The sequence below is a fragment of the Bacillus rossius genome, chromosome 2 (assembly GCF_032445375.1).
Source record: "Bacillus rossius redtenbacheri isolate Brsri chromosome 2, Brsri_v3, whole genome shotgun sequence".
Lineage (NCBI taxonomy): Eukaryota > Metazoa > Arthropoda > Insecta > Phasmatodea > Bacillidae > Bacillus > Bacillus rossius.
In genome coordinates, this window is record NC_086331.1 from 89599310 (window position 1) to 89623383 (window position 24074).

A 24074-nucleotide genomic window follows, 5' to 3' on the forward strand; every position below is an offset into this window, starting at 1 on the left:
ACAAATAATTTTAACACTTAAAAATATTACAATTTTTCTAATTAACATAAATACACGTTGCATGATAAAGATACTTGTCACCAATATTTTAAATTTTTTGAAACTATTCACTTCGCGTAATTTAGCGAAATTACTTTACTGATAACTTTCATGCGGACATATTTCGCTTTCAAAATTACTTTTATCTACCAAGAGTCCTTTCGTCATTTAAAAGTTTTATTTTGGCGGGAAAGTCCGCTATTTCTGTTTTCGATGAGCACAGTTATTCTGATTGGTCGCTTTTGTTATCATTCTTTTTTTTTGAATTGCCTCCCACAATGGAAGCAATTTTGAAGACGTATTCACGTCCAAAGGGGGATGGGAAAGCATTGGGAATACCGCCACCGGCGCTGCGCTGCCTGCGGATGTGGCATGAGGCGTGTGCACCGACCCGTGCTCGTCCAGCGAGCCCTGGAACCACTTGAGGCTGGACAGGTCGCCGCGCGTCTCCACGTTGACCATGGCGTGCGCGCAGCTGACGGTGGACAGCTCTGCCAGCGGCAGGTGGCGGAAGCTCCCCCAGCGACCCTCGTGGTACACCGACATGGCCAGGTCCTTGGCCAGCTCGGCGCTGTACAGCGGCTCGTCCAGGCTGAAGGGCGGCGCCTCCGGGTCCAGGATCAGCACGCCCCTGCGGCACGCAACTCACCTTCTAACAGGGGCGTAGGAACCGGGGGGGACAGGGGGGACGTGTCCCCCTGAACTTTTTGGGTGGAGGGTACTGTCCCCCCCAACTTTCTAGACCGTGATATTTTTATTTTATAACATTATTCTGCCCAACTTTATTTGTAATTTCTTCACTCTCAAATTTTATCTTAAGGAAACAATAATTTTAACATCGATGTATCCAATTGTTAGATACAAATACTGCTTAAAAAGCGCTTATTTGCACTTTTAAAATCAAAATTTTCCAGTGGAGGACCCCCGGACCCCCCGTCTTAGTAAGAGGGGAATGGGTTTGCATGACACAAAATCATTATTTGTCCCCCCAACTTTATGAACACAGCTACGCCAATGCCTTCTAACTGGAACTCCTACCAACTTTGGCAGGAAAAATGTAGCAGATCTGAAGAAAATATTTCTAGTTTGTTTCCTAGTTCACTTCTGTTCAATGTCACAGTTCCTGCTGATGGGAAAAAAGGAGGCACAGAACAGCTTTCGTAACGTTGTTAAAAGAGGTAACATTTGCCCTGGTACATAAGTTTGAATTTGAAAAAAAAGTACTAAGAGATATGTGGGTAAACTTACTGAAACACTAAAAATCTATCAAAAGCACTAGATCTAATACGAGAGTAGTTGCAGTGGAGACCCTGGTTCCAAGGGAATTGTCAGATTTGTATATATCTTTTTTTTTGGGGTGCTAGGGGGGGGGGGGGGGGGCGAGGGTACCTATAGAAATATAGAAATATATTTTCAATAGCCTGTTTATGTTTGGTCTAGAGGGTATGAAATATCTCTCTTCCCCCTTCACAAACCAAGCATGCCGTGGGGGGAGAGGTTGACCAGGGTTACTTCCCCGGGAAAATGTTTAAAATGATGCTGCTTGAATACCCATTTTCAGCATATCCGAGGAAACTTAAGTGACTTTTCTCAAAACCTGAAACTTTTATAAGGTTATGTTGATTTATAAAATAATTATTCTTTAGTCTTTTCAAAGTATGTAACCGTCGTACCTGAATATTTACATAAATAAACGTAAATTTAGGAAGCACATTGGTTAGAAGTTACCCAGGGATAAAATCCCACGTTGAGGAAATTAATTGTGGCAAATAACAGTTTTGTTAAAGGAAATGTTTGCTGCAAACATAACTTAAATTGTACATGTATATTTACAGTAAAAACAATCGGGCATCATCATTAAAATACATACATTAATTTGAATAAACACATTATAAATTTCACACTTCATAGTTTACCCAGGGCCGGCGCCAGGCCCATGCGGCACATGCGGCCGCATGTGGCGCCACGCGGGCAGTGGCGCCAACGGAGCTATCGGGAAAAAAAAATACAAAAATTTTTTAATTTATTTGAGCAAAATAGTTTTATAAATAAATAAACGCCATGAACATGATTATAATTTTATAAAAGATAGAGTGTTTCTGTTTGCTAATACAGCAATATGCGAGCATCGGTGGTGATGCGATGGCGATGACTCATGTGGTGGTGGTGCGCGCCGCGCGGTGCTTCCCTGCTTTCCTGTCACAACGTGAAGCCCTCCCCACCCTCCTCCCGCTGCCCCCGACCCACCGTAAGTGCCTGCTCACTGCACCGCTCAGTCTCAGTGCTAGTGCTATCTGTCAACTCGACAAGTGCATGCACACGCCACTGTCCAGTTTGATATTATTATTGTGGTGGTATCATGGCGGACAAGAAGAAACCTACGGGTACTTTTTATAGAAAAAGAAAAAAGGACATGGAAAGAGAAAACGAAAAACAGGCGAAAGCAATGAGTAAATTTTTTGTTAGATCTTAAGTTGGCTCTTCCGTAGAGTCTGAGTCTCATAAGAACGACACCGCAGAACAACAAACAATGCAGGTAAGAGAGCAATTATTATATTTATCTGTACTTTTAAACTAAACGAAAAATTAAATTTTCTCAACTTTTGTTGTGCATTTTCTATGGGATGATTTAGTATCCAACATGTGTTACACGTGTTTCAGGATTCTGATTCCGAGGAAACTTTGGTTATTCCATTACCCAAATCATCTAGACCAACTGTTCAAATTGAATCTGAGAACATCGAACAACATCCACTGCAGGTAAATTTGAATATATTTTAGGTGCTTTTTGTTCAATTGTTTCTATATTTGGTAAGTAGCCGATCATGAAATCGTAGCTTATAGCACACCATTAAGGGAGGATGAACAAAAATTATTTTTTCAAAATTCGTTTTTAACTTTATTATTAATGTTAATCCAAATCAAAAAACGATGTAATAAAATCACAACAATTTTTATATTATTACACATACTTAAAGTGCTGATTTTGACCCTCTCGGTTTCCGACTAGACTTCTAACAAACATTTACAAACAGCTGTTTTAATAGAGTAGCGGGGGTTTTTGTTTTGTTATTGTGTAGCGCGGGCGAGATGACTGACTTCCCTCCCTGATCGCGAGCAAAGCCTAAAATTGATCCTAACCATTACTTTTTTTTATTTGTAGTTTTACAAGTTACGAATTACGTGCGTTCCCTTGCGTTCCGGCACTCTTGGGAGGTAAGGGAACGCCGTTATGTTGCGTTCCCACTGAAATTAACCACTGTGTTGATGTGTTTTCAGGATTTTCATCTCAAGGAAAACAGGAACGATCTTGACGACTGTGGAGAATGGCCGGCTAAAATCACCGATGACATCCGTCAAGTTCTCGTCGAGAAAGGCCCTGTGCAGGTTAAACATTTTAAATTTCCTGTTGACCATAAATCTGGCAGACGCTTCACAGTTGCCAATTATAAACAAAAATTGTCAAATGGAGAAGAAATCGACAGAGAATGGCTCGTGTACTCAAAATCGAAAAATTCAGTAGTTTGTTTCTTTTGTAAACTCTTCAGTAATGAAGTTATATCTGTTTCTGGAACAGAGGGTTACTCTGATTGGCAAAACATGTCAACATTGTTACGCCAACACGAAAAGTCACCTCATCATATAACAGCTGCCATTTCTTATCGAGAACTTTCCCAGAGATTGAAGTCAGGGAAAACCATTGACGACGAAAACCAACGCATCATAAAATCAGAAACAGAGCATTGGTATGAAGTTTTGAAGCGACTTGTTACTATAGTGCAGTTCCTTGGAGCTCAAGGATTAGCTTTTCGTGGCACTAATGATAAGATTTTCCAAGAAAATAACGGAAACTTTTTGAAACTAGTGGAGCACATTTCCAGATTTGACGCTGTTCTCTCTGAACATCTTCGCAGGATAACTTCGAAAGAAACTCGTGTACACTATTTAAGCAAAGAGATACAAAATGAGTTCATAGATGTACTTGCTCGTAAAGTTAATGAATTCATCTTAAGTGAATTGCATAAAGCTACCTAATATTCCATCATTCTTGACTGTACACCTGACGTTAGCCACCAAGAACAGATGACTCTAGTAGTCAGATTTGTTCACGCTATACCAGGAGAAAACGCAATAATCAAAGAATACTTCCTTGGGTTTCTGCAAGCGTTTGATACATCTGGAGAAGGACTAACAGCTCTTTTGTTGGATGAGTTGTCAAAAAGAGGAATAGCTTTAAACAACATGCGAGGCCAGGGGTATGATAACGGGTCTAACATGAAGGGAAAACATGTTGGGGTTCAAAAAAGGATCCTAGACCTCAACCCAAGAGCCTTTTTTGTCCCTTGTGGAAGTCACTCACTAAACCTAGTAGTAAACGACGCTGCTTTTTCCTGTACTGTAGCCGTGAACTTTTTCAGTAACGTTCAAGAGATTTATAACTATTTTTCGGCATCCATCCATAGATGGGACATATTGAAACATCACGTAACAAATTTAACAGTAAAACCTTTAAGTGAAACCCGATGGGAAAGTAGGATTGACGCTCTTGAACCTCTGCGCTACCATATTGATGAAATATACGACGCTGTTTACGCAGCCTCTACTGATGCCAAGATTGATGTTTTTGGAAAAAATACAGCCACTGGTACTGCCAAAAAAATAACAGATTTTCGGTTCCTTTGTTGCTTGATCACATGGTATTAGGTTTTGTTCAAAATAAATTTGGTAAGCAAAACCCTTCAGGCAAAAGAAGTCAACCTGCAGAGTGCCTTGACCCTAATTGAAAGCGTAAAGTCGTTTTTGATCAAAATGAGAACAGAAAATGGATTTAATAATGTTGTTACAGACGCAAAGGAGTTGGCTGATAAACTCGGAATCAGCTCTGAGTTTCCTAATGAAACGGTAGTAAGGGCAAGAAAGGTTAAACGTCAATTTTTGTATGAAGGTGTCGACGAACCAATTAAGACAGAGACAGGAAAAGATTCTTTCAAAATAAATTTCTTTTTTGTGATTCTCGATACAGCCATCAGTTCATTGTCCGAGAGATTTGATCTTATGCACAACCATAGCCAACATTTCCAATTTCTTTATGACTTGAAAAAATTAGAAAATGGTGAAGAAAAAACTATCAAAGGAAATTGTCAACGTTTGAGCGAAGTACTGACAGCAGGTGATGAAAGAGACATTAACGCAGAAGATCTTTTTAAGGAAATATCAATATTAATTCCAATGTTGTCACAAGAAGAGAGCTCCCCTCACACAACGCTGAGCTATCTCACAACAAACAGATTAATAGACATATTTCCAAATGTTTTCATCGCGTTGAGGATTCTACTAACATTACCAATATCAGTGGCCAGTGGAGAAAGGAGCTTCTCAAAACTAAAAAGAATAAAAAACTACCTTCGATCTAGCATTTCACAAGAACGTCTTAGTGGTCTTGCTACATTGGCCATTGAAAATGAAATATTGAACACAATAGATACAAATACGATTTTAAAGGATTTTGCAAAAGCTAAATCAAGAAAGAAAGGTTTTCTGAAGTAGAACACTGCTGATGAACGAGTGTAGTTAGGAAGTTATGAGTATGTTGATGATGATGATGACCTTATTAATTGTTTTGTTATTGACTGTTCAAGAAACTGTAAATAAAATAAGATAGTTGTATCATAAATTTTTAGTCTTTATTTCCTTTGTTTTTATTACTACAGTAGGCTAGTGTGTATAAGTGTATATATATATATATATATATATATATATATGCGTTTGCACCAATATATGAAGTCACTAATATGTATATATATATATATATTGGCGCCAAATCCAGATCTCGCATGTGCCGAAAAAACTCCTTGCACCGGCCCTGAGTTTACCCCCTCCCACAAACTCTAACTTCCCTTCCTTCACCCAGCTTCCTTCTTAGACTTTTCTTTCACAACCTTCAGCTTCCCCTCCTTTCCATGATTAATTTGAATATCCACATCAGTAATTTTATACTTAAGCATTTCATCACATCTCCTACCTTCTCCTTCACTATTTTTATATACATTATTTTCTTCCTCACTTTTCAATTGTGCTCATAACTGAATGAACAGCTGGGTCGCTTCTTAACCTCGAGATCACTCCTGTGACAAATTTTTCAAGTCCCAGCCACTACACTGGATTTTTATAAAAAAACAGCGATTGTGGTGCTACTTTACAGCGGTCATCTGATATCACAGACATCCTCCAAGATTGCCAACAAAACACACCAGCATCAACTACCTCCCAATTTCTTAATCATCTGTGACATAAACCAAGAGGGTGTCATCCAAGATGCCCGACAACTTACTAGCGATCCTGATAGAGACTTTTGAAATTATTTTGGCAAGGGGAGAGAAGAAAAGAGGGAAATAAAAAAATAATTTTAGGGGACAGAGGTTTAAAGAAAGATGAGAGTAAAATGGGAAGGAATGAAAAGGGGTGGAGTCATCAATGTATGTACAAAAGCCAATTCCAAAAGATAATTGAATAAAAAATTGATAAAAAGGCGTAAAGTGTTTGAGCCTCTGGGGAGATGTGTAGGGGAAATGGATGGGGATGGGAGGTGAGAAAAAAATAAAATTTTGCGGTGGAAAGGGGGAGGTGGATGATAAAGACCAATGACCCTAATTAAAAAAAATAGTTTGTGTGTCCCAGAACCAGAATGATACCTCTACGTTTAGGGTTTGTGGGTACAAAAATTGGGTTCCTACAATGCTCCTTTTTTTCTGAGTGTACAATTTTAACATCTCTGCCTTATGGCAGGAGGCCTATTAGGGCATGACTTACAAACTAACCAACACCCATTATAAACTGGGACTTTAACCGGCGACACCAGAGTTAGAAGCCTGGTAGTTGTGCTGACCCCAAGACCAGATAAGCTAACAGTGTAACTATGCATACTGTTACTGAAATGAAAATAGGACCTCTGTCGTGTGAGTGGTCAGATCGACAGATTCATATCAAGGCGAACAGGCTTAGATTCCCGGCAAGCGTGGCTCCAAAGTCAGAAGGAAGAGGGGGTGGAGTAGGGGCCATAGCACTTCTGAGCATTAATTTTATTTAATTTTTATTTTGTAAGGTAAATTTATATTTACTTAAATCCTTTTACTAATTTATTTAACGTTTCTTCTATAAAAAAACTTGTATGGCACTAATTGAGTTCAGTACATTGAGACAAAAATATCCCAAGGCCAATCTGTGCAACTGCATCCTTCTTTGTACGCCAGACCCTGCCGAGAAGTCATTATTGAGTCCCGGCTGAGTTAAACCCATTTTTTTTTTGCAGTTTCAAAACTGTCTCTAATTACGTCGATGCCGAGAATTTTAAAAAAACTTAATTCATCATACATCACAAAACATTGACCGGTTTGGTTCCTCCTTGTCTGTGTTCGCCCACATGCCGCGCTCATGAACAAGGTGGCCGATTCTACGCCAGCGCTTCGGCTTCACTCAAATTTATGAGTACCTCGTCAACACTGCAAGTGCTCAGGGGGTACTTAGTCGGGGATGTGTTGTGTTAGTGAAGCTCGCTTGTGCTTCTAGTGCGGTATCGGCTCTAGGAGCGCAGTATCCTCGTCGTGCATAAGGCAACTATGATTTTTAAAACTGTAACCATAAAATTTTATGGCGGAGTAATGAAGATCGCGTGATGCATTTCCTTCGAGTGCTTTCAAAGATCTGTACCAACCGTGTAATGTCTAAAAATTATTCTAAATACACGCATTTTAGCCATTTTCACTTTCATAAAATTACAGTATGAAAGTAAAATACTGAAACATGTTTTCTCATCTTTCCTCAGAGTATTATTAAATGATTTCCGTAAACTGACCTCTCTCGGATATCATGAGCAGTTAAATGTGTGCTCGGGTAGACGGGGGCCTTAAGACTTACAATGATCTCGAAGATCCCTTCGCTTGGACAATCTATGCACAACGGCGTTGCACCACATTATTGCCGTTACCAAGACAAGTTGTCTACCATCTAAGGATATGACTGTAGGGACCAGCGTTTGGATAGCGGCCAGTGCAAGGGTAAGGCACTACAGTAGGTATTTCGGAGATTCCTTTTCGGCTCAAATGTAGAAAGGGACAAAACACCTGGAGACATAACTTTGTGCATTTGTACTTGCGTAGCTTTGGCCCCTTGGGGTCTACAGTAACTTAAATGTCATAACTAGACCCACGATTATTTCACAGATCCGTAGGCTAGCAAAGTAGAATTGAAGCAAATTATACGACTGTTTCGTGTTGATGGACTACAGTGCTCTTGACACGCCGTTGACGGTCCTTAGTCAGTTATAAACAAGGCGAAGAGATGGTTACATAATAATGCGTAACCCTCCAAAGGATGTGACCTTGTTATTGACCAATGGACTCTCTAAAGAGGCTTGATTACGTATAGACATTTTGAGTCTAGTCTGGAATGAAATGAACGTGCGAAATAATAGTGGCTCTAGTCATATCATAATATCTGTTACGGGGCGCAGGAACTATATTACTTCAAGGAAGGGAGAAAGCATATCTTCTTGATGTTTCTATTATAAGAGACTTGCGAAATTTGTGTTATTATTGGGCTGTGTGTACATTGCAATACCCTTGTCATTGGGACACGAGTTATGTGACATGCTCTGAAAGACTGGAAGCCAATGACAAACACCTGAGTTACAACTTACCTAATTATGCATGATCCAGAGAGAAAATGAAATGTGGAAAGCAGCCAATGAACACACAACATCAACTTGATCATGCACATGTTTGTGAAGCCTAGTCTAGTGCCTGAAAATAACTCAAAATTTGTAGCTCTCTACTTATTGTTATAAGTTTGTTAGTTATAACAGTGCCCTCACGTTATATATTACATTCACAATAAACCATCCTTTGAAGGATATTTTTAGTGTAAATTATTTATAAACACAAAAATAATTTAAGCCATTAATTTATCACATAATAAATATACAAAACAAAACATATTACAATATACGACTTAGTTAAGCCATTGAAAACCGTTATGTTGTGATAGTGAATTTTGACCTGGAAAGGCACGTATGTGTGCATGGAAGGAGCTGCTCTTTAAATGATAAGCATGGAGTAGATATTCAATGGCCCATGCTATATTGGAAATATCATCACCTTAAATGTGTCTGTGCCTGAGGGATGTGAAACGGATTACATGCAATAAATATATGATTCTAACCTGATTGCTTCACCGCCTGGTTCCTTTCTGATGCAGTTCACCAAGCCCAAAAGTCCACTGAGAGGGTCTTGCTCAGACACAAGAATAATTCGCTGCGTGTTGTTCGATTCTTTCATTGCCTTTTGCATTTCTGGAACCCAACTGAAGGAGTCACTCTTTATGGGAATCACTGCCAGAATAGGCATTTCCGTCACCTAAAAGAAAAAATAACACTAAAAGAATTTTAAATAGATAATACACTTTATAAACGTGCACATAAGAGTATATTATTACTATTGCTGCAAATCCTCTTAGTCTCCCACATAGCTTAGGCTTATTGTTGTCCACATGTTAACTGTGTACATGAGATGTGGGTATCAGAGTTTCGCCTTCAGTAAATTTTACTTGTTAATTTCAAGTTAGGCATGCCAAAGTGGTTTCTCAAATTGTAGATGAGTAGTGGAGGAATGTGGTTCCTGGTGCTGATGCTGGTGCGAGAATGGAGAATGGGGTCGGCTATCTTGGATTCTGATATCATGGTGGCCATCTTGAATGATATTGAACTTTGACATTGACTTCAGCCATCATTTTGAATTCTGCAATCTTGAAATCTAACATGTTATTTTTCCTATATTTTAATTTCTAGAAAATTCGGCCATTTTGTTTTTCGCCATTTTATTTTCTGCCATTTTGAATAGTGATGTATGTCAGCTAGCTTGGATTATGACATCACAGCTGCCACATGGTTTCAGATGGAGGCTGCCATCTTGGATGGTGCCTCAACCAATTATTTTTCTGTCTTCACGTCCACCACCTTGTTTTCGTCTACTGGAGGTCACCATATTGGATGACATCACAGCCGCAATCTTGTTTTTTTTATGATTTTTCTAAATTATTGAACGATGTTATGACCGCCATTTTTGTTTCTGCTGTTTGTTCCTAGAGTGCACCAGAATCGCTTCGTCATATGCACATAAGGTCGATGTTCTATTACATACCAGTGTTATCACGACTCTTATAAAAAAAAATTTTTTTAATATAAAATACATTGGGTACGAGGTAATTAAAACCATCAAAGAACGAACTTCTGGGTTGAAAAACATACACCTTTGACCAAACGTTCATAAAGACATTTACCAGACTAAAAATTAAATAAGGTATTTAAATAAGTAACCCAAATATTTAAACTTTTATTTTTTTTAATTCGAAGGAATAATAAAAACACCTGTTCGAGGCCAAGACACCATCTTTATTTTTAGTTCTTGCTACTAGGAGTGCTAGCGAACACATCGACTGATAGAGGGCGCTGCTACCATCTTGTTACTAGGAGCGCTAATGTCATGCAGTATACACATCGTATGCTAGAGTGTGCTGCCTCCATATTAGTTTGTTACCTGCTAGAGTGCATTAATATTTATTACCGTGGTATCTACCATCTTGAATTTTGCCATGCATAAAACTTGCAATTATTAGGCTAGAAATTAAAAAAAAATCAGAAAATAATAGAAAACATTCATTTCATCCATTAATTTCCTTATTTTGATCCTTGCTCGTAGCAAAAATGTTTATTTATTTATTTTAGGTAAAAAAGAATTTTTTTTTAATAGAACATGGTGTACAATTCTAAAAGCGGCCGTCAGTAAGCTCGTGATGACATCTTAGCCACCATCTGGCAAATCTTGTAATTATTACCAAACATCATTGAAATATTTACTCATTAATTTACTGTTTGATTTGATCGAGTTCAAATGCCGATGTAGCCTTGTAACAGTGTAGCTTGTACACAAATGTAGCTCTTAGCCTTACAGTCATGTAGCTCGGCAAAAATGTAGTGTAGCTTTGTTACATTAGCCCAGCTACAAATATAGTCGTGTAGCCTTGTAGCCATGATACTAATTTAGCTGTGTTGCCTTGTAGCCATGTAGCTTGGCTAGAAATATAGTCACGTATCCTTGTAGCCCAGCTACAAATATAGCTGTTTAGCCTTGTATCCTGGCTACAAATGTTACCTTGTAGCCAGATGTAGACAAATTCTGTCGGAGCCAGATTTATCCCTGCTAAAAATGTAGCCGAAGTAGCCTTGTAGCCATGTAGGCCGACTCCAAATGAAGCAGTGTAGCCTTTTAGCCCTTCTACAAATTTACCCATGTTGGCTAGAAGCCATGTAGCTCGGTTACAAATGTATCTGTGTAGCTTTGTAGTCCGGCTTTAAATGTAGCCGTCTAGCCTGGCTACGTTAGATTACCAGGTGAGAAAAAAGGGCCATTTTCGGGGGAGGGGGGGTTAACCCTGCGTTGCGTCAGAGATTTTTCGTGCTTTAAGAGAAATATATGAACCCACCTAACATAAGTTACCTTGGATAATAATCTTTGAAAATGAAAAAAAAAAGACGCATAGACTTAAGAGGTTAACTTTATAAGTGTAATTTATTTCTGGTATGCGAACTCTGTGATTTTAAATGTCAAAAGGGCTTACAGACTTGTGAGATAGACTTTATAAGTGTAATTTATGTTCGATTGGAGTGTTTTTTTTGTTCATTCATTTTATTCAGCTGGAGATTGTGATATAACATCAGGCCTCAACATTATAAAATATATAACCAGATAAGATGTGTTATAAAGGAAACGTGGGAATAAACGGAATAAACAGCCAAAAGAGGCGCCAAAAAGTGCCAGTGAAGGTATGCGGTGTGGAAAAAAGCATTTTTTAATTTGAGATCCTACTGCATCATTACTATTCTCAATTATTATTCCTTTTTCATTTAAAAAATACTAATAATTTATCTCTATCTATAGCAATAAGTTTCACTTCTGTCGCGCGTGGACTCCATGCACACATTTTTTTGCTCAGTATTTTGATTAATTCATAATATATAAATGGTTTTATAAATTTTATTATAGTTTATTTAGTGGTGTCGAGATATTAAAAATAAGTTCATATTTAAATTCTACCATGAACGAAAGTCAGGTAATAGTGTGACGTACAGTTTTGAATTAAACTTTTGTATGTAGTTTTTATCGTAAAATCTTCAGTCTTGGTATATCATTCGCAAATAAATAAAACTTTGGTTTCCCAACAACTATTAGAACATGAAATATGTCAGGTTTTCTGCGGAACCGAATTGTTATATTATAGTAATATCCTAATAGTAACGAGATTTAAGACCAAGACTACAAACAAACGGTGTTTTTTTAAAACTGTGCAACATACGATTTCACGCTCTCAATTCAAGCTAGATTTAAAATATATATTGGTCTTTAAATTTCTCAAAACCTTTAAATAAATCTTTTGGAAATGACAAAACCATTCTTAATCTGTTAACCATAGATAAACTATTGAATAAATTTAAATGATAAGCAAAAATAAAAATTATCAGAAGTACTGAAATTTCACGTATTCGTTTGATCCCAAGCTGGAATTCAAATATTCATACTCTTGCAGTGTATTCATGACTAGACACGCCCCTCTACGATCGTGAGCTTACGATGCCCAGCTAGGAGAGAAGTAAGCGTATCAGGTAGTGCAGATTAAAGAGAACATAAAGGGTCTCACATAGAAATCAGCCAATGGACATGTAAGCGTTGGTAGAGCGAACTAAAAGCTATTTAAATTTAGCCTGAAGCCAAACGATTTAACCAAATTCCTGAGTCTTTAAAAGTTATTGATAGGGACCAGAATAATTCACGTAGCTATAAATTGACCTCTACGCCAGATTCCACAGACCTCTGCATACTCGAGTAAATGTCACCCGTTCATTGGGTCTTGACTTGCGAGACGTCTCAGCTGGGTTGTTAGTAATTTGGAAATTTCTTGGTTATATGGTTAATTCTTTCTCACTGGCTCACAGTTTCTCCAGGTAAACTGTAAGTCAATCGTGGAAGCAGTACAAAGGTGTACCTGTTTGGATTTTAGCCTATCGCGAAATGAATGTGCGGGAATTTTTCCGGTCTGTAGTTATTAATTTAGGAAACTACCCCCTTGAGCAGGGCCGCAACAACTAAATTTCCAAATGGGGGGGGGGGGGGGGGGGCAATATACCTTTTTATAAAGAATCATCGATCCCCCCTGTTGAAGCGGGGGGTCCTCCCCCGGGAAAATTTGTATTTCAAGGTGGAAAATTGTGCTATTTAAGCAGTTTTATTATCTAAAAATTGATTACACAGCACTTTCTTTGCCCCCGTTTGCCCCCACTTCAAGGTTTCAGAGGGGAGGGGGGGGGGCAAAATACCCTTGCCCCCCCCCCCTGTTGTTGCGCCCCTGCGGCCTCGAGGGTGAATCCATCCGAACCTTCTTGAGCATCACGAGGCGCTCGCCCTCGACACACAGGTCCAGCACGACCTTGAGGCTGGGGTCGGCGACGGCGGGCGCTGCGTCGAGCTTCTCGCGGGCCACGATGCAGCCCTTGGGCGAGAGCGCGCCCACGGCCTTCTCCAGGAACTCCTTCTGGCCGAGCACGTGGCTGGCGATGAGCAGCAGGCAGCCCTGCTGGCCCGCCAGCTGGCGGTCCTCCACGTGGATGTTGGACGACAGGTCCTCGAGCTCGCCCTTGCCCGGGGGCGTCACCACCGTGATGTCCGGCTGCAACAGTCGCCACGCCCACCACTCTTGTCTCCGCGGTCACGGCGGCCGCTCGGGTTCACTACACATCACTAACACACAACTTGAAAACATCTATACGACTTACGGTGCAGAATGCTTCCCATGACTGATATACTTGTTTATGTTGAATACGACCACTTTTTATAGTTTATAATAGGGAAATTTAGAGACCCCGAAATTTCACGGATTCTTTTGGTCACAAGATAGACAGCAAAATTTATACAGTTGCGCTGCTTTGATTATTGGAACCAATGTTTTCGACACTCCCCTGTACGGCTGTGAGCCAGTTAACCACCAGCTGGCAGAGGAGAGACAGAATCACGACCACCCACTCGAAAGAAAGAAAAGTCTCGCAGTAATTAACCAGCCAACAGGGAAGCAGATGTTGGTACTGAATACACATGAATGTGAATTTCAGGCTTACACCGAATGAATCCGCGAAATTGTTCGGGTCTTTAGATAAAGTATTTAATGTAGAATACTAGTTGTCTCGATAATTTTTAATTGAACGAAGTTCTACAACCACAGCAAAACATGTAACTGTCGTAATATTATTTTATTGAAATAAGGGGGGTAACACTTTTATTTCCCACATTTTTGAGATGTTTAACTAGGCCCAATGATTTCAATTAATTATTTAAAGAAAGCGACTAAATTAGTGGTGCTTTTAGAACTTAATTCAACTAAACATAATCCAACCGCTTAGTATTCCAACTTAGGCTACTTCTTACTCTATTATTTACAATAATATGTCGTTCAACTCAAACTTCTAAGAAATATACCAGTTTTGGCAAGCACATTAGACCATAATACATATAAAGGTTTTCAACATATACTGTTATGATAAACCTACAGCCAAAGTTGGTCGATCAACTCTGACTTACCCTATGTAAATAAACATAGTTCTTTTAGATAATAAGACAAAATACTTATCTTACACATACGTGAATGATAACTAGCTGCCACTTCTGTATGACTTTAAGCACAATAAATATATGTGATTACATTCGCAAATCTTGGCTACTGATACAGCGACTACGAAAGAAGGTCAACTAAATTGTTTAGCAACTACATAATTGAAAAAAAAGTATATGATCAGTGTAATATACCTGGAGTTTATATGCTTATAAAGTAAACGGTTGAGTACCTGCCAATGATGCAATATGCTGTATAATTAAGGAGCTAATTTTTCAATTGCATAAAATAAGGGCATTGGATGATTTGAATAGTGAAAAACCAGGTAATTAATAAATAGAAAATAACAGTTGGCTGCCTGTATAATAGTTTAACAAACAGTTTGAAAAAGGGTTTAGTTAATTGCATCGATTGCTTTCATAAAAGTTCACACAGCAGAATTAACCGAAGGGAAAGGAAACATTGTATGTAATAATTTTGTTCTATTTTCTGAAAATTATTATATATATTTATGCTTTAAAACATTGAAAACATATTATATTTCCTTTCTGAACACAAAATATTTTGGAACTAAGGGGTTTAAAACTGTTTACAGGGCGTCTGAACAAACTTGTAAGGAAGGTCATAGTTGGAGTGGTGAAAACCATAATGGCAGTACTTGCTGTAACTGTTTCTAGCACAAAGTGGAGAAAATTACATCTAAATTTTCAGCAACTCTAGTGACTAACCAAGATTTTTAATGTTTTTTCTTTTCTTTCCGAAGCTATTTATAAAAAAATACAGATGCCAGCTGTTTTATCTTTAATGCTTGTAATGCCCGAGGACGTAAAATGGTGACATGGAACTTGAATTTGGGAGGAGCTATGTTCGAGACCCGCTCCCGTCCTTACTGGTTTCGGTTTTCCACGGTTTCTACAATCATGCCAGACTCCAGGAAAACGCTGGGGTTGTTCCTTAGGATAAATAAGTCATGGCTGGTTCGTTCCTTGACACCCCATTTTGAGTCGCACGTGTCTCTTTCACTGGCCTCGCTCTTGCCGAGACGTAAAAAAAAAACTAAATAAAAAATATGTATTTACGTTCAATTAATAAATTAGGTTTGTACACCAGGTGAAATTTATAAAAAATATATGTAGATTAAACATTTAAATGAAACTTTCAACAAACCCACGAAAAAATTCAACTATGTATTATCCTTATAGACAACTAAATATTATCTTCAACACAACATGTAAAAAGGTATGACGGCAAAAAAATTACCATTGTAAATAGGCTACGCTTTAAGTGTAGAAAATATACCGTTTAAAATTCTCATAATAGATTACTTAGTAACTTTGTTTTAAATTGATTGTATATTTGTTTTTGCTTAAACGACTCAAATCAGTCTTTAAATAATTAATTCCTAACAACAAACTTTAACTTTATTGAACTGATTCAACATTTTTATTATATAATATTTTAATATTATTATGCTATTAAAAAGTGAAATAAACTTATTCAGTGACGAGGTTTGAACCACGTTCCACGAAGTTAACCGCTGTGCTACGTTTTTTAAAATTTAATTTAAAATATTTGGCTGGCTAGTGATATTCATCACAACCAGCCACACACCCCCTTTTTATTTATTTATTATTCCTTATAGTTCGACAGTTTTATTGTCTTTGAAAAATCGATGACACATTTCAACGTTTACAAATTTGCAACCATGCCTTAACCGGAACTCGAACCCAGAACCCCTCGCACCGCATGCCAGTGTGCACCCGACTACGCTACGGAGGTCGGCTCCCTTACATGGACTTTAAAAAGAGAACATTGTATTTCCAGTTTCCTTAGATATTATAAAACTTGTGATTACTTTTTATTATGACTAGTTCAGTTTACCAAATGTATTCCAGGGTCGTTTCACTATCATAAAGTTTCATTTGGCACTACCAATACGATTTGTACGTATCATAATGTTTACGAAAGCGACTTTATACGGGTTTAATTTGCTAAACGTGGACCCACCATTTCCGTTCATCTACTTCCGTGCCATTTTCACAAAATTTCTCCCGCCAATTACCGTATACCGAGAGCTAAGATGATATATACGTCATAAAAAAATGTGTTTTGTTTTTTGTAATTCTACTCTTACTTTTCTTATAATTGAAGACATACGACACGTGTAAACAAAATGATAGTTTTGTAACTTTAAAAAATATGTTTACTTTAAAAAGATTTTTTTTTTTGCGGCGTGTGCAACTCACTTGTATGAGAGGCAGGTCCCCCAGAATGGCTGCCACCTCGTTCGCGAGGAGGTTGACCGGCTTGTCGTCTTCGAACTCGGCCACCTCGACGACCTTCACCTTGATGCCGGCCTGGTTCTCCAGCACCAGGTGCACGCACATGCGCAGCACCTGCGCGACGGACAGCGGCGGCTCCGGGATGCCGTGGTGCGGCAGGAAGAGGTACTTCTCCAGCACCGGCTCTCCCAGGGGCTTGCGCCGCGATATGCCGCTGGCCTTGAGGCCCTTCAGCTGGATGCCTCCGGAGGAGATGAGCCCCACCTCGTGGTACACGGACACCGGGCAGTCTGCGGCAACATCACCGTGCACGCCACACGCAGTCCCGACCGACAGTTTCAACCTCAACCCTCCGACTTGACGTAAGTTTTTGGACATACGCCATTGCTAAGAACTTTTTCTGTTGAAGAAAACTAATAAATAAAATAAAATAAATAAAAATACCCAAAAAAGACAAAAAACACACAAAATTAAGCAAACAATTGCTGTTGTCAACAAGGATATGAACACCACAAAATATTCCGAAACAGGAATATGGTGAACAAACAAAGAAAAAAAAGAAAAATGTACTAAGAGAACGAAAAAAAAAACCACAAATGATGACAACACAAAAATATTGAACCCAAAATAATTCAGCGGAACAGTTGAAACGAGACAAAAACACGACAAAACGAAAAGACAAAGAAACAAAATAGTTTTACCAAAACAGAAACAAGCGACGTTTCGGGAACTGCTATCTGCTCCCGTCCTCAGGCAGAGACGCACATGGTACGGAAACACAGGTGCGACTGAGACTGAGACTGACCCTCCGCGCGAGATCTTTTGACAAACACAATCCCCACAGTCCTGCAGAAATCCACGGCATTATTCAAGAGAAGCTGGAATGCATTCCATCGTACACTTGAGCTGAGAGTTTTTATTGGACCATTGTTAGTTTCGACATGCCCTTAGAAGAAAAAAACAATAGCAACATTACACGATTCCATATACCAGGGAAGCGGAATGTGGCAGCAGCCAATTGTGTGTGATGTTCATCATGGAAACGAAATAAATAAATAAAATCTAGAATATTGCTAGTTTATAATAACTACACATACAAATGAGACAAGCATTAGTGAAAAAGATTTAATGAAGTTGTTACTAGATATACCTACATATAAAAGCATGGAACCACTTTTTGGGGATTCTTCTTGTGACGGATTTTTAAGTTGACATCAAAATCTGGACGTTGTACAGCTGAACTGTTGCTGTTATTACCGCAAGACATATTTTGGTAAAATTATTTATATCTCAAACTGTAAAGATGTACCAATTAACATTTTTTTCTCATTTTTAGTATTATTTTGAATATTTCGAGAGTAAACAACTAGCATCAAAAAAGGTCGGATATTGTTAGCTTCTTGTCAGTTCTTAAAAAATTACCAACGAAAATAAAAACTATGAACGAGAAGAGATAACCTAAATACATTTGATTTCGACTATCCGTGATTTTCTCTTATCCGTGCTGACCCTCCTCTTAAATTACCCCGGTTAATCAAGTTTATACTATATTAACAATTTTGTAATATGATTTATCCTCATAATTTTAACTTTAATTTCAGAATTTTATTGAACTATGATATATTTTTGTCTTGTTTTTGAAGTAAAGGAAAACAAATTAAATGCTAATATGTAGTTATGTGTACAGATATATAAATTAACCATATTATTAGCAACAGGACATAATTAAAGATAATTTTATTTATACATTTGTAATTTTAGTCTTTTGTATAATTGAACAATAAAAATAAGCTACCTTAATGAATTTTCATAAATTATTTAAATAATTGTCGAAAATGTTTATTTAAAAATCTAGCTTTAAGACCGATTTCAAATAATTTATATATTTTTGGGACCATAAAGCACTCTTTTATTTAAAATGTGGGTGCGAAAGACAGAACATAACATTTTTTTTCAATGTATTTATCTTTTATGTAACCTCCTTCCATGTTTCATTGAAAATATACGGAAGTCGAGGAAACATTTCATCACGCTATAAAATAAAGCGGTTCCAGACAGGTGATGCATACGAAAGTAGTTTTAGCCATCTGCAAAAAATATGATATCTCTTTACAAAAATATTTTACACAATTTATTTTGTTGCAATTACGAAATAGTGAGTCAGTGGAATTATGTAGACGCGAGACTTATAATTGATGCTCTAACGATTATTAAAGACTTAAAAATTGTAATTAGGTCACATATAAAATGTAACTCTACAAACGTTCGATGAAAAATTAAGTCACTATGCTGGCATGTTAGAAAAAAATAGTAAATATGATAAAGATATTGCCTTCTGGAAAAAGCCATAGTGAAACTTGTATAGAAAAAAATCTAGTAGGTACTTACTTTTAAATAACCATTATTTAATATCAATTTTTAACCAAGGTTATTGTGAGAATTGTTTTCAATAATTTTTATATTAATAAGATTAAATTGTTTTCTTAAATAAAAATAAATATATTTTATTTTACAATGAATATTTTTTTATTGCGATTAACGTATATTTAACCCTTAATTATATATTTTTGCATGAAAACCCGAAAACTGCTTACTTAGTTTGAACTAAGCTAACTCAGACAGTTAGTTTATTGTTGCATACTCAAACCCCACACACCACTACACAGATGTTTAAAAAATATACACGTTCATTAATTATTTTTCAAGAAAAATTAAATCGAAAAAATTAACTCGTAACTGATAAAATGAAAATTTTGATTATAAACGTTAAAATAAAAGTATTAAAGCATAGTAAGCTATTTTTACCTTAAAGTTTTAATTATTCAACTTGAATGAAACTTACATTCAACCTCGTCTTCCTTTTGGATTTCCTGAAGGTGTCTCTTAGGATCTACGACGAGCTTATCTATGGAAGTTGGCACAAACAGTCCTCTGGTATCTGCGTGCAAGATCTGCATTTGCAGCATGTTATCCATGAACGCTACCCAGTTGTTGTGCCACTGTATTTTACCAGATTTCCCTGCAAACAGAAATTCAACATTATTATCTATGTACGCCATTCGGCTGTACATACGACCTTAAATAATTTTGCAATTTTAACTTTTTTAAAGTTGGTTTGATAAAGTGTTGTTGAAACGAGATCATTTGAGACGGTTAAGGCGCGTCTGCAACTGTCCGAAAATGAGGGTGGTCCGAGTGGGGCACTCGATTATGATATAATTGTTTTGGATTAAAATTTTATTAATATTTTTATACATTTTTATTATTTTCCAATTTTATAAATTAATAATTACAGATGTTAAAGATAATGAACATAATACCATAATAACAAGTGGCGGAATGTTCTAGAAAACAAAAACCTGAAATGTTTTAGAAAACAAAATGGCGGACGGAATCCAAGATGGCCACTGTGGTCAAAGGATCAAGGTCAAGGTCATCCAAGATAGCCACAGGAAGTGACATAATCAAAGATGGCCGCCGCGAATACCTGAATACGGACCTGTGACCAGGTGCACCAGAACATGCTTTACTTTCTTACTATCTGGCATGCGGATTAGTTACATAAACGATACCCGTCCCTCTAAGATAGTGAAGTTTCCCATTAGTGCAATACGTTACGGGGACGCATCCAGGTTGTTGGCGCTGATGATGCTGCGGAAGAGGCCGCTGTAGTTTATAAACAGTTATTTGGCATGCGGGTTAGTTTCACAAATGATACCCGGCCCTCTAAGAGAGTGAAGTTGTCCGCTACTGGAGTAGTTGACGAGAGGACGCACCCAGGTTGTCGGCGCTGATGATGCTGCGGAAGAGGCCGCTGTAGTTTATAAACAGTTATTTGGCATGCGGGTTAGTTTCACAAATGATACCCGGCCCTCTAAGAGAGTGAAGTTGTCCGCTACTGGAGTAGTTGACGAGAGGACGCACCCAGGTTGTCGGCGCTGATGATGCTGCGGAAGAGGCCGCTGTAGTTTATAAACAGATATTTGGCGTGCGGGTAAGTTTCACAAATGACACCCGGCCCTCTAAGAGAGTGAAGTTGTCCGCTACTGGAGTAGTTGACGAGAGGACGCACCCAGGTTGTCGGCGCTGATGATGCTGCGGAAGAGGCCGCTGTAGTTTATAAACAGATATTTGGCGTGCGGGTAAGTTTCACAAATGACACCCGGCCCTCTAAGAGAGTGAAGTTGTCCGCTACTGGAGTAGTTGACGAGAGGACGCACCCAGGTTGTCGGCGCTGATGATGCTGCGGAAGAGGCCGCTGTAGTTTATAAACAGATATTTGGCGTGCGGGTAAGTTTCACAAATCACACCCGGCCCTCTAAGAGAGTGAAGTTGTCCGCTACTGGAGTAGTTGACGAGAGGACGCACCCAGGTTGTCGGCGCTGATGATGCTGCGGAAGAGGCCGCTGTAGTTTATAAACAGATATTTGGCGTGCGGGTAAGTTTCACAAATGACACCCGGCCCTCTAAGAGAGTGAAGTTGTCCGCTACTGGAGTAGTTGACGAGAGGACGCACCCAGGTTGTCGGCGCTGATGATGCTGCGGAAGAGGCCGCTGTAGTTTATAAACAGATATTTGGCGTGCGGGTAAGTTTCACAAATGACACCCGGCCCTCTAAGAGAGTGAAGCTGTCCGCTACTGGAGTGGTTGACGAGAGGACGCACCCAGGTTGTCGGCGCTGATGATGCTGCGGAAGAGGCCGCTGTAGTTTATAAACAGATATTTGGCGTGCGGGTAAGTTTCACAAATGACACCCGGCCCTCTAAGAGAGTGAAGCTGTCCGCTACTGGAGTAGTTGACGAGAGGACGCACCCAGGTTGTCGGCGCTGATGATGCTGCGGAAGAGGCCGCTGTAGTTTATAAACAGATATTTGGCGTGCGGGTAAGTTTCACAAATGACACCCGGCCCTCTAAGAGAGTGAAGTTGTCCGCTACTGGAGTAGTTGACGAGAGGACGCACCCAGGTTGTCGGCGCTGATGATGCTGCGGAAGAGGCCGCTGTAGTTTATAAACAGTTATTTGGCATGCGGGTTAGTTTCACAAATGATACCCGGCCCTCTAAGAGAGTGAAGTTGTCCGCTACTGGAGTAGTTGACGAGAGGACGCACCCAGGTTGTCGGCGCTGATGATGCTGCGGAAGAGGCCGCTGTAGTTTATAAACAGTTATTTGGCATGCGGGTTAGTTTCACAAATGATACCCGGCCCTCTAAGAGAGTGAAGTTGTCCGCTACTGGAGTAGTTGACGAGAGGACGCACCCAGGTTGTCGGCGCTGATGATGCTGCGGAAGAGGCCGCTGTAGTTTATAAACAGATATTTGGCGTGCGGGTAAGTTTCACAAATGACACCCGGCCCTCTAAGAGAGTGAAGTTGTCCGCTACTGGAGTAGTTGACGAGAGGACGCACCCAGGTTGTCGGCGCTGATGATGCTGCAGAAGAGGCCGCTGTAGTTTATAAACAGTTATTTGGCATGCGGGTTAGTTTCACAAATGATACCCGGCCCTCTAAGAGAGTGAAGTTGTCCGCTACTGGAGTAGTTGACGAGAGGACGCACCCAGGTTGTCGGCGCTGATGATGCTGCGGAAGAGGCCGCTGTAGTTTATAAACAGTTATTTGGCATGCGGGTTAGTTTCACAAATGATACCCGGCCCTCTAAGAGAGTGAAGTTGTCCGCTACTGGAGTAGTTGACGAGAGGACGCACCCAGGTTGTCGGCGCTGATGATGCTGCGGAAGAGGCCGCTGTAGTTTATAAACAGTTATTTGGCATGCGGGTTAGTTTCACAAATGATACCCGGCCCTCTAAGAGAGTGAAGTTGTCCGCTACTGGAGTAGTTGACGAGAGGACGCACCCAGGTTGTCGGCGCTGATGATGCTGCGGAAGAGGCCGCTGTAGTTTATAAACAGTTATTTGGCATGCGGGTTAGTTTCACAAATGATACCCGGCCCTCTAAGAGAGTGAAGTTGTCCGCTACTGGAGTAGTTGACGAGAGGATGCACCCAGGTTGTCGGCGCTGATGATGCTGCGGAAGAGGCCGCTGTAGTTTATAAACAGATATTTGGCGTACGGGTAAGTTTCACAAATGACACCCGGCCCTCTAAGAGAGTGAAGTTGTCCGCTACTGGAGTAGTTGACGAAAGGACGCACCCAGGTTGTCGGCGCTGATGATGCTGCGGAAGAGGCCACTGTAGTTATAGCCGCGCAGGCGCAGCTCCTTGTAGACGTCGCGGCGGGACAGCTCGATCAGGCCGGCGTCCACCGGCTCGGGGGCTTCCAGATCCGCCATCTCCTCGGATGGCGCCTTGGGCACGTAGCACCGCCCCGTTACGATGGCCACGCCCCCTTCCACAATCTCGAAGTTGCCGCTGCACTTCTGGATCGATATCACGAACTCGAAAGTGCCTGCGGGACCAAGAGCGTGCCCTATTTCAGGTCGCTGCTTTCGCGTTGTTTTTGAAACAAAACACTGCCTGGTGGCGCTGTCAACGTCACAATTGCTGTAGTACCATCAGTGCAAAAGAAAAAAAAAATGACGTGTAACTATCATTTATGTGAAAAGAAATTCGTGAGCATTTTTGTGAAAACAAAGTATGTAATGGAATTAATGTCATAGAGTTTAGGACAAACTCTTAAAATATATTGTAAATTTCACAATAATATTTCGGAATATACATTTGAAGTGATAGAAGTGAAATGTAAATTCTCTTACTCATTTCGTTGTGACTTACGGAATGTTTCCTGCAGAACAATGTTTTTTTTTTTAATTTGGGATGTTATAATACAGTTTTCTTTAGATAAATCATTATTTTACTATAAGGGGTTATTGTGCTCTGTAAATTTTTCATTTGTATATTTACAATACGTTTTTGATGTCTAATACAATATTGCAAAAGAGGGTTGAACTAGCCCTCAGTTATCTCCAAGCCTGTTATGCCATACGATAAAATACCTCATGTCTCTGCATTTAGTGAAGTATATTTTTAAGTTAATATTTATTTTGGATCGTTCTGGAACCTTTTAGAACATTAAAGAAACTTCCAAAACGTT

The 24074-nt window shown here is 39.3% G+C and overlaps 1 protein-coding gene across 1 annotated transcript in view; it reads right to left on the minus strand.

Moving 5' to 3' along the window:
• The window catches only part of LOC134528920 (fatty acid synthase-like), a 183780-nt gene that overhangs the window by 72134 nt on the left and 87572 nt on the right, over nucleotides 1-24074 (minus strand). The window contains exons 25-30 of the mRNA XM_063362588.1: nucleotides 23175-23429; nucleotides 19873-20049; nucleotides 16995-17320; nucleotides 13522-13812; nucleotides 9256-9449; nucleotides 431-670 (exon numbers count right to left, since the gene is read on the minus strand). Of these exons, the coding sequence (XP_063218658.1) occupies nucleotides 431-670; nucleotides 9256-9449; nucleotides 13522-13812; nucleotides 16995-17320; nucleotides 19873-20049; nucleotides 23175-23429 (1483 nt within the window). The remainder of the gene's footprint in view (nucleotides 1-430; nucleotides 671-9255; nucleotides 9450-13521; nucleotides 13813-16994; nucleotides 17321-19872; nucleotides 20050-23174; nucleotides 23430-24074) is intronic.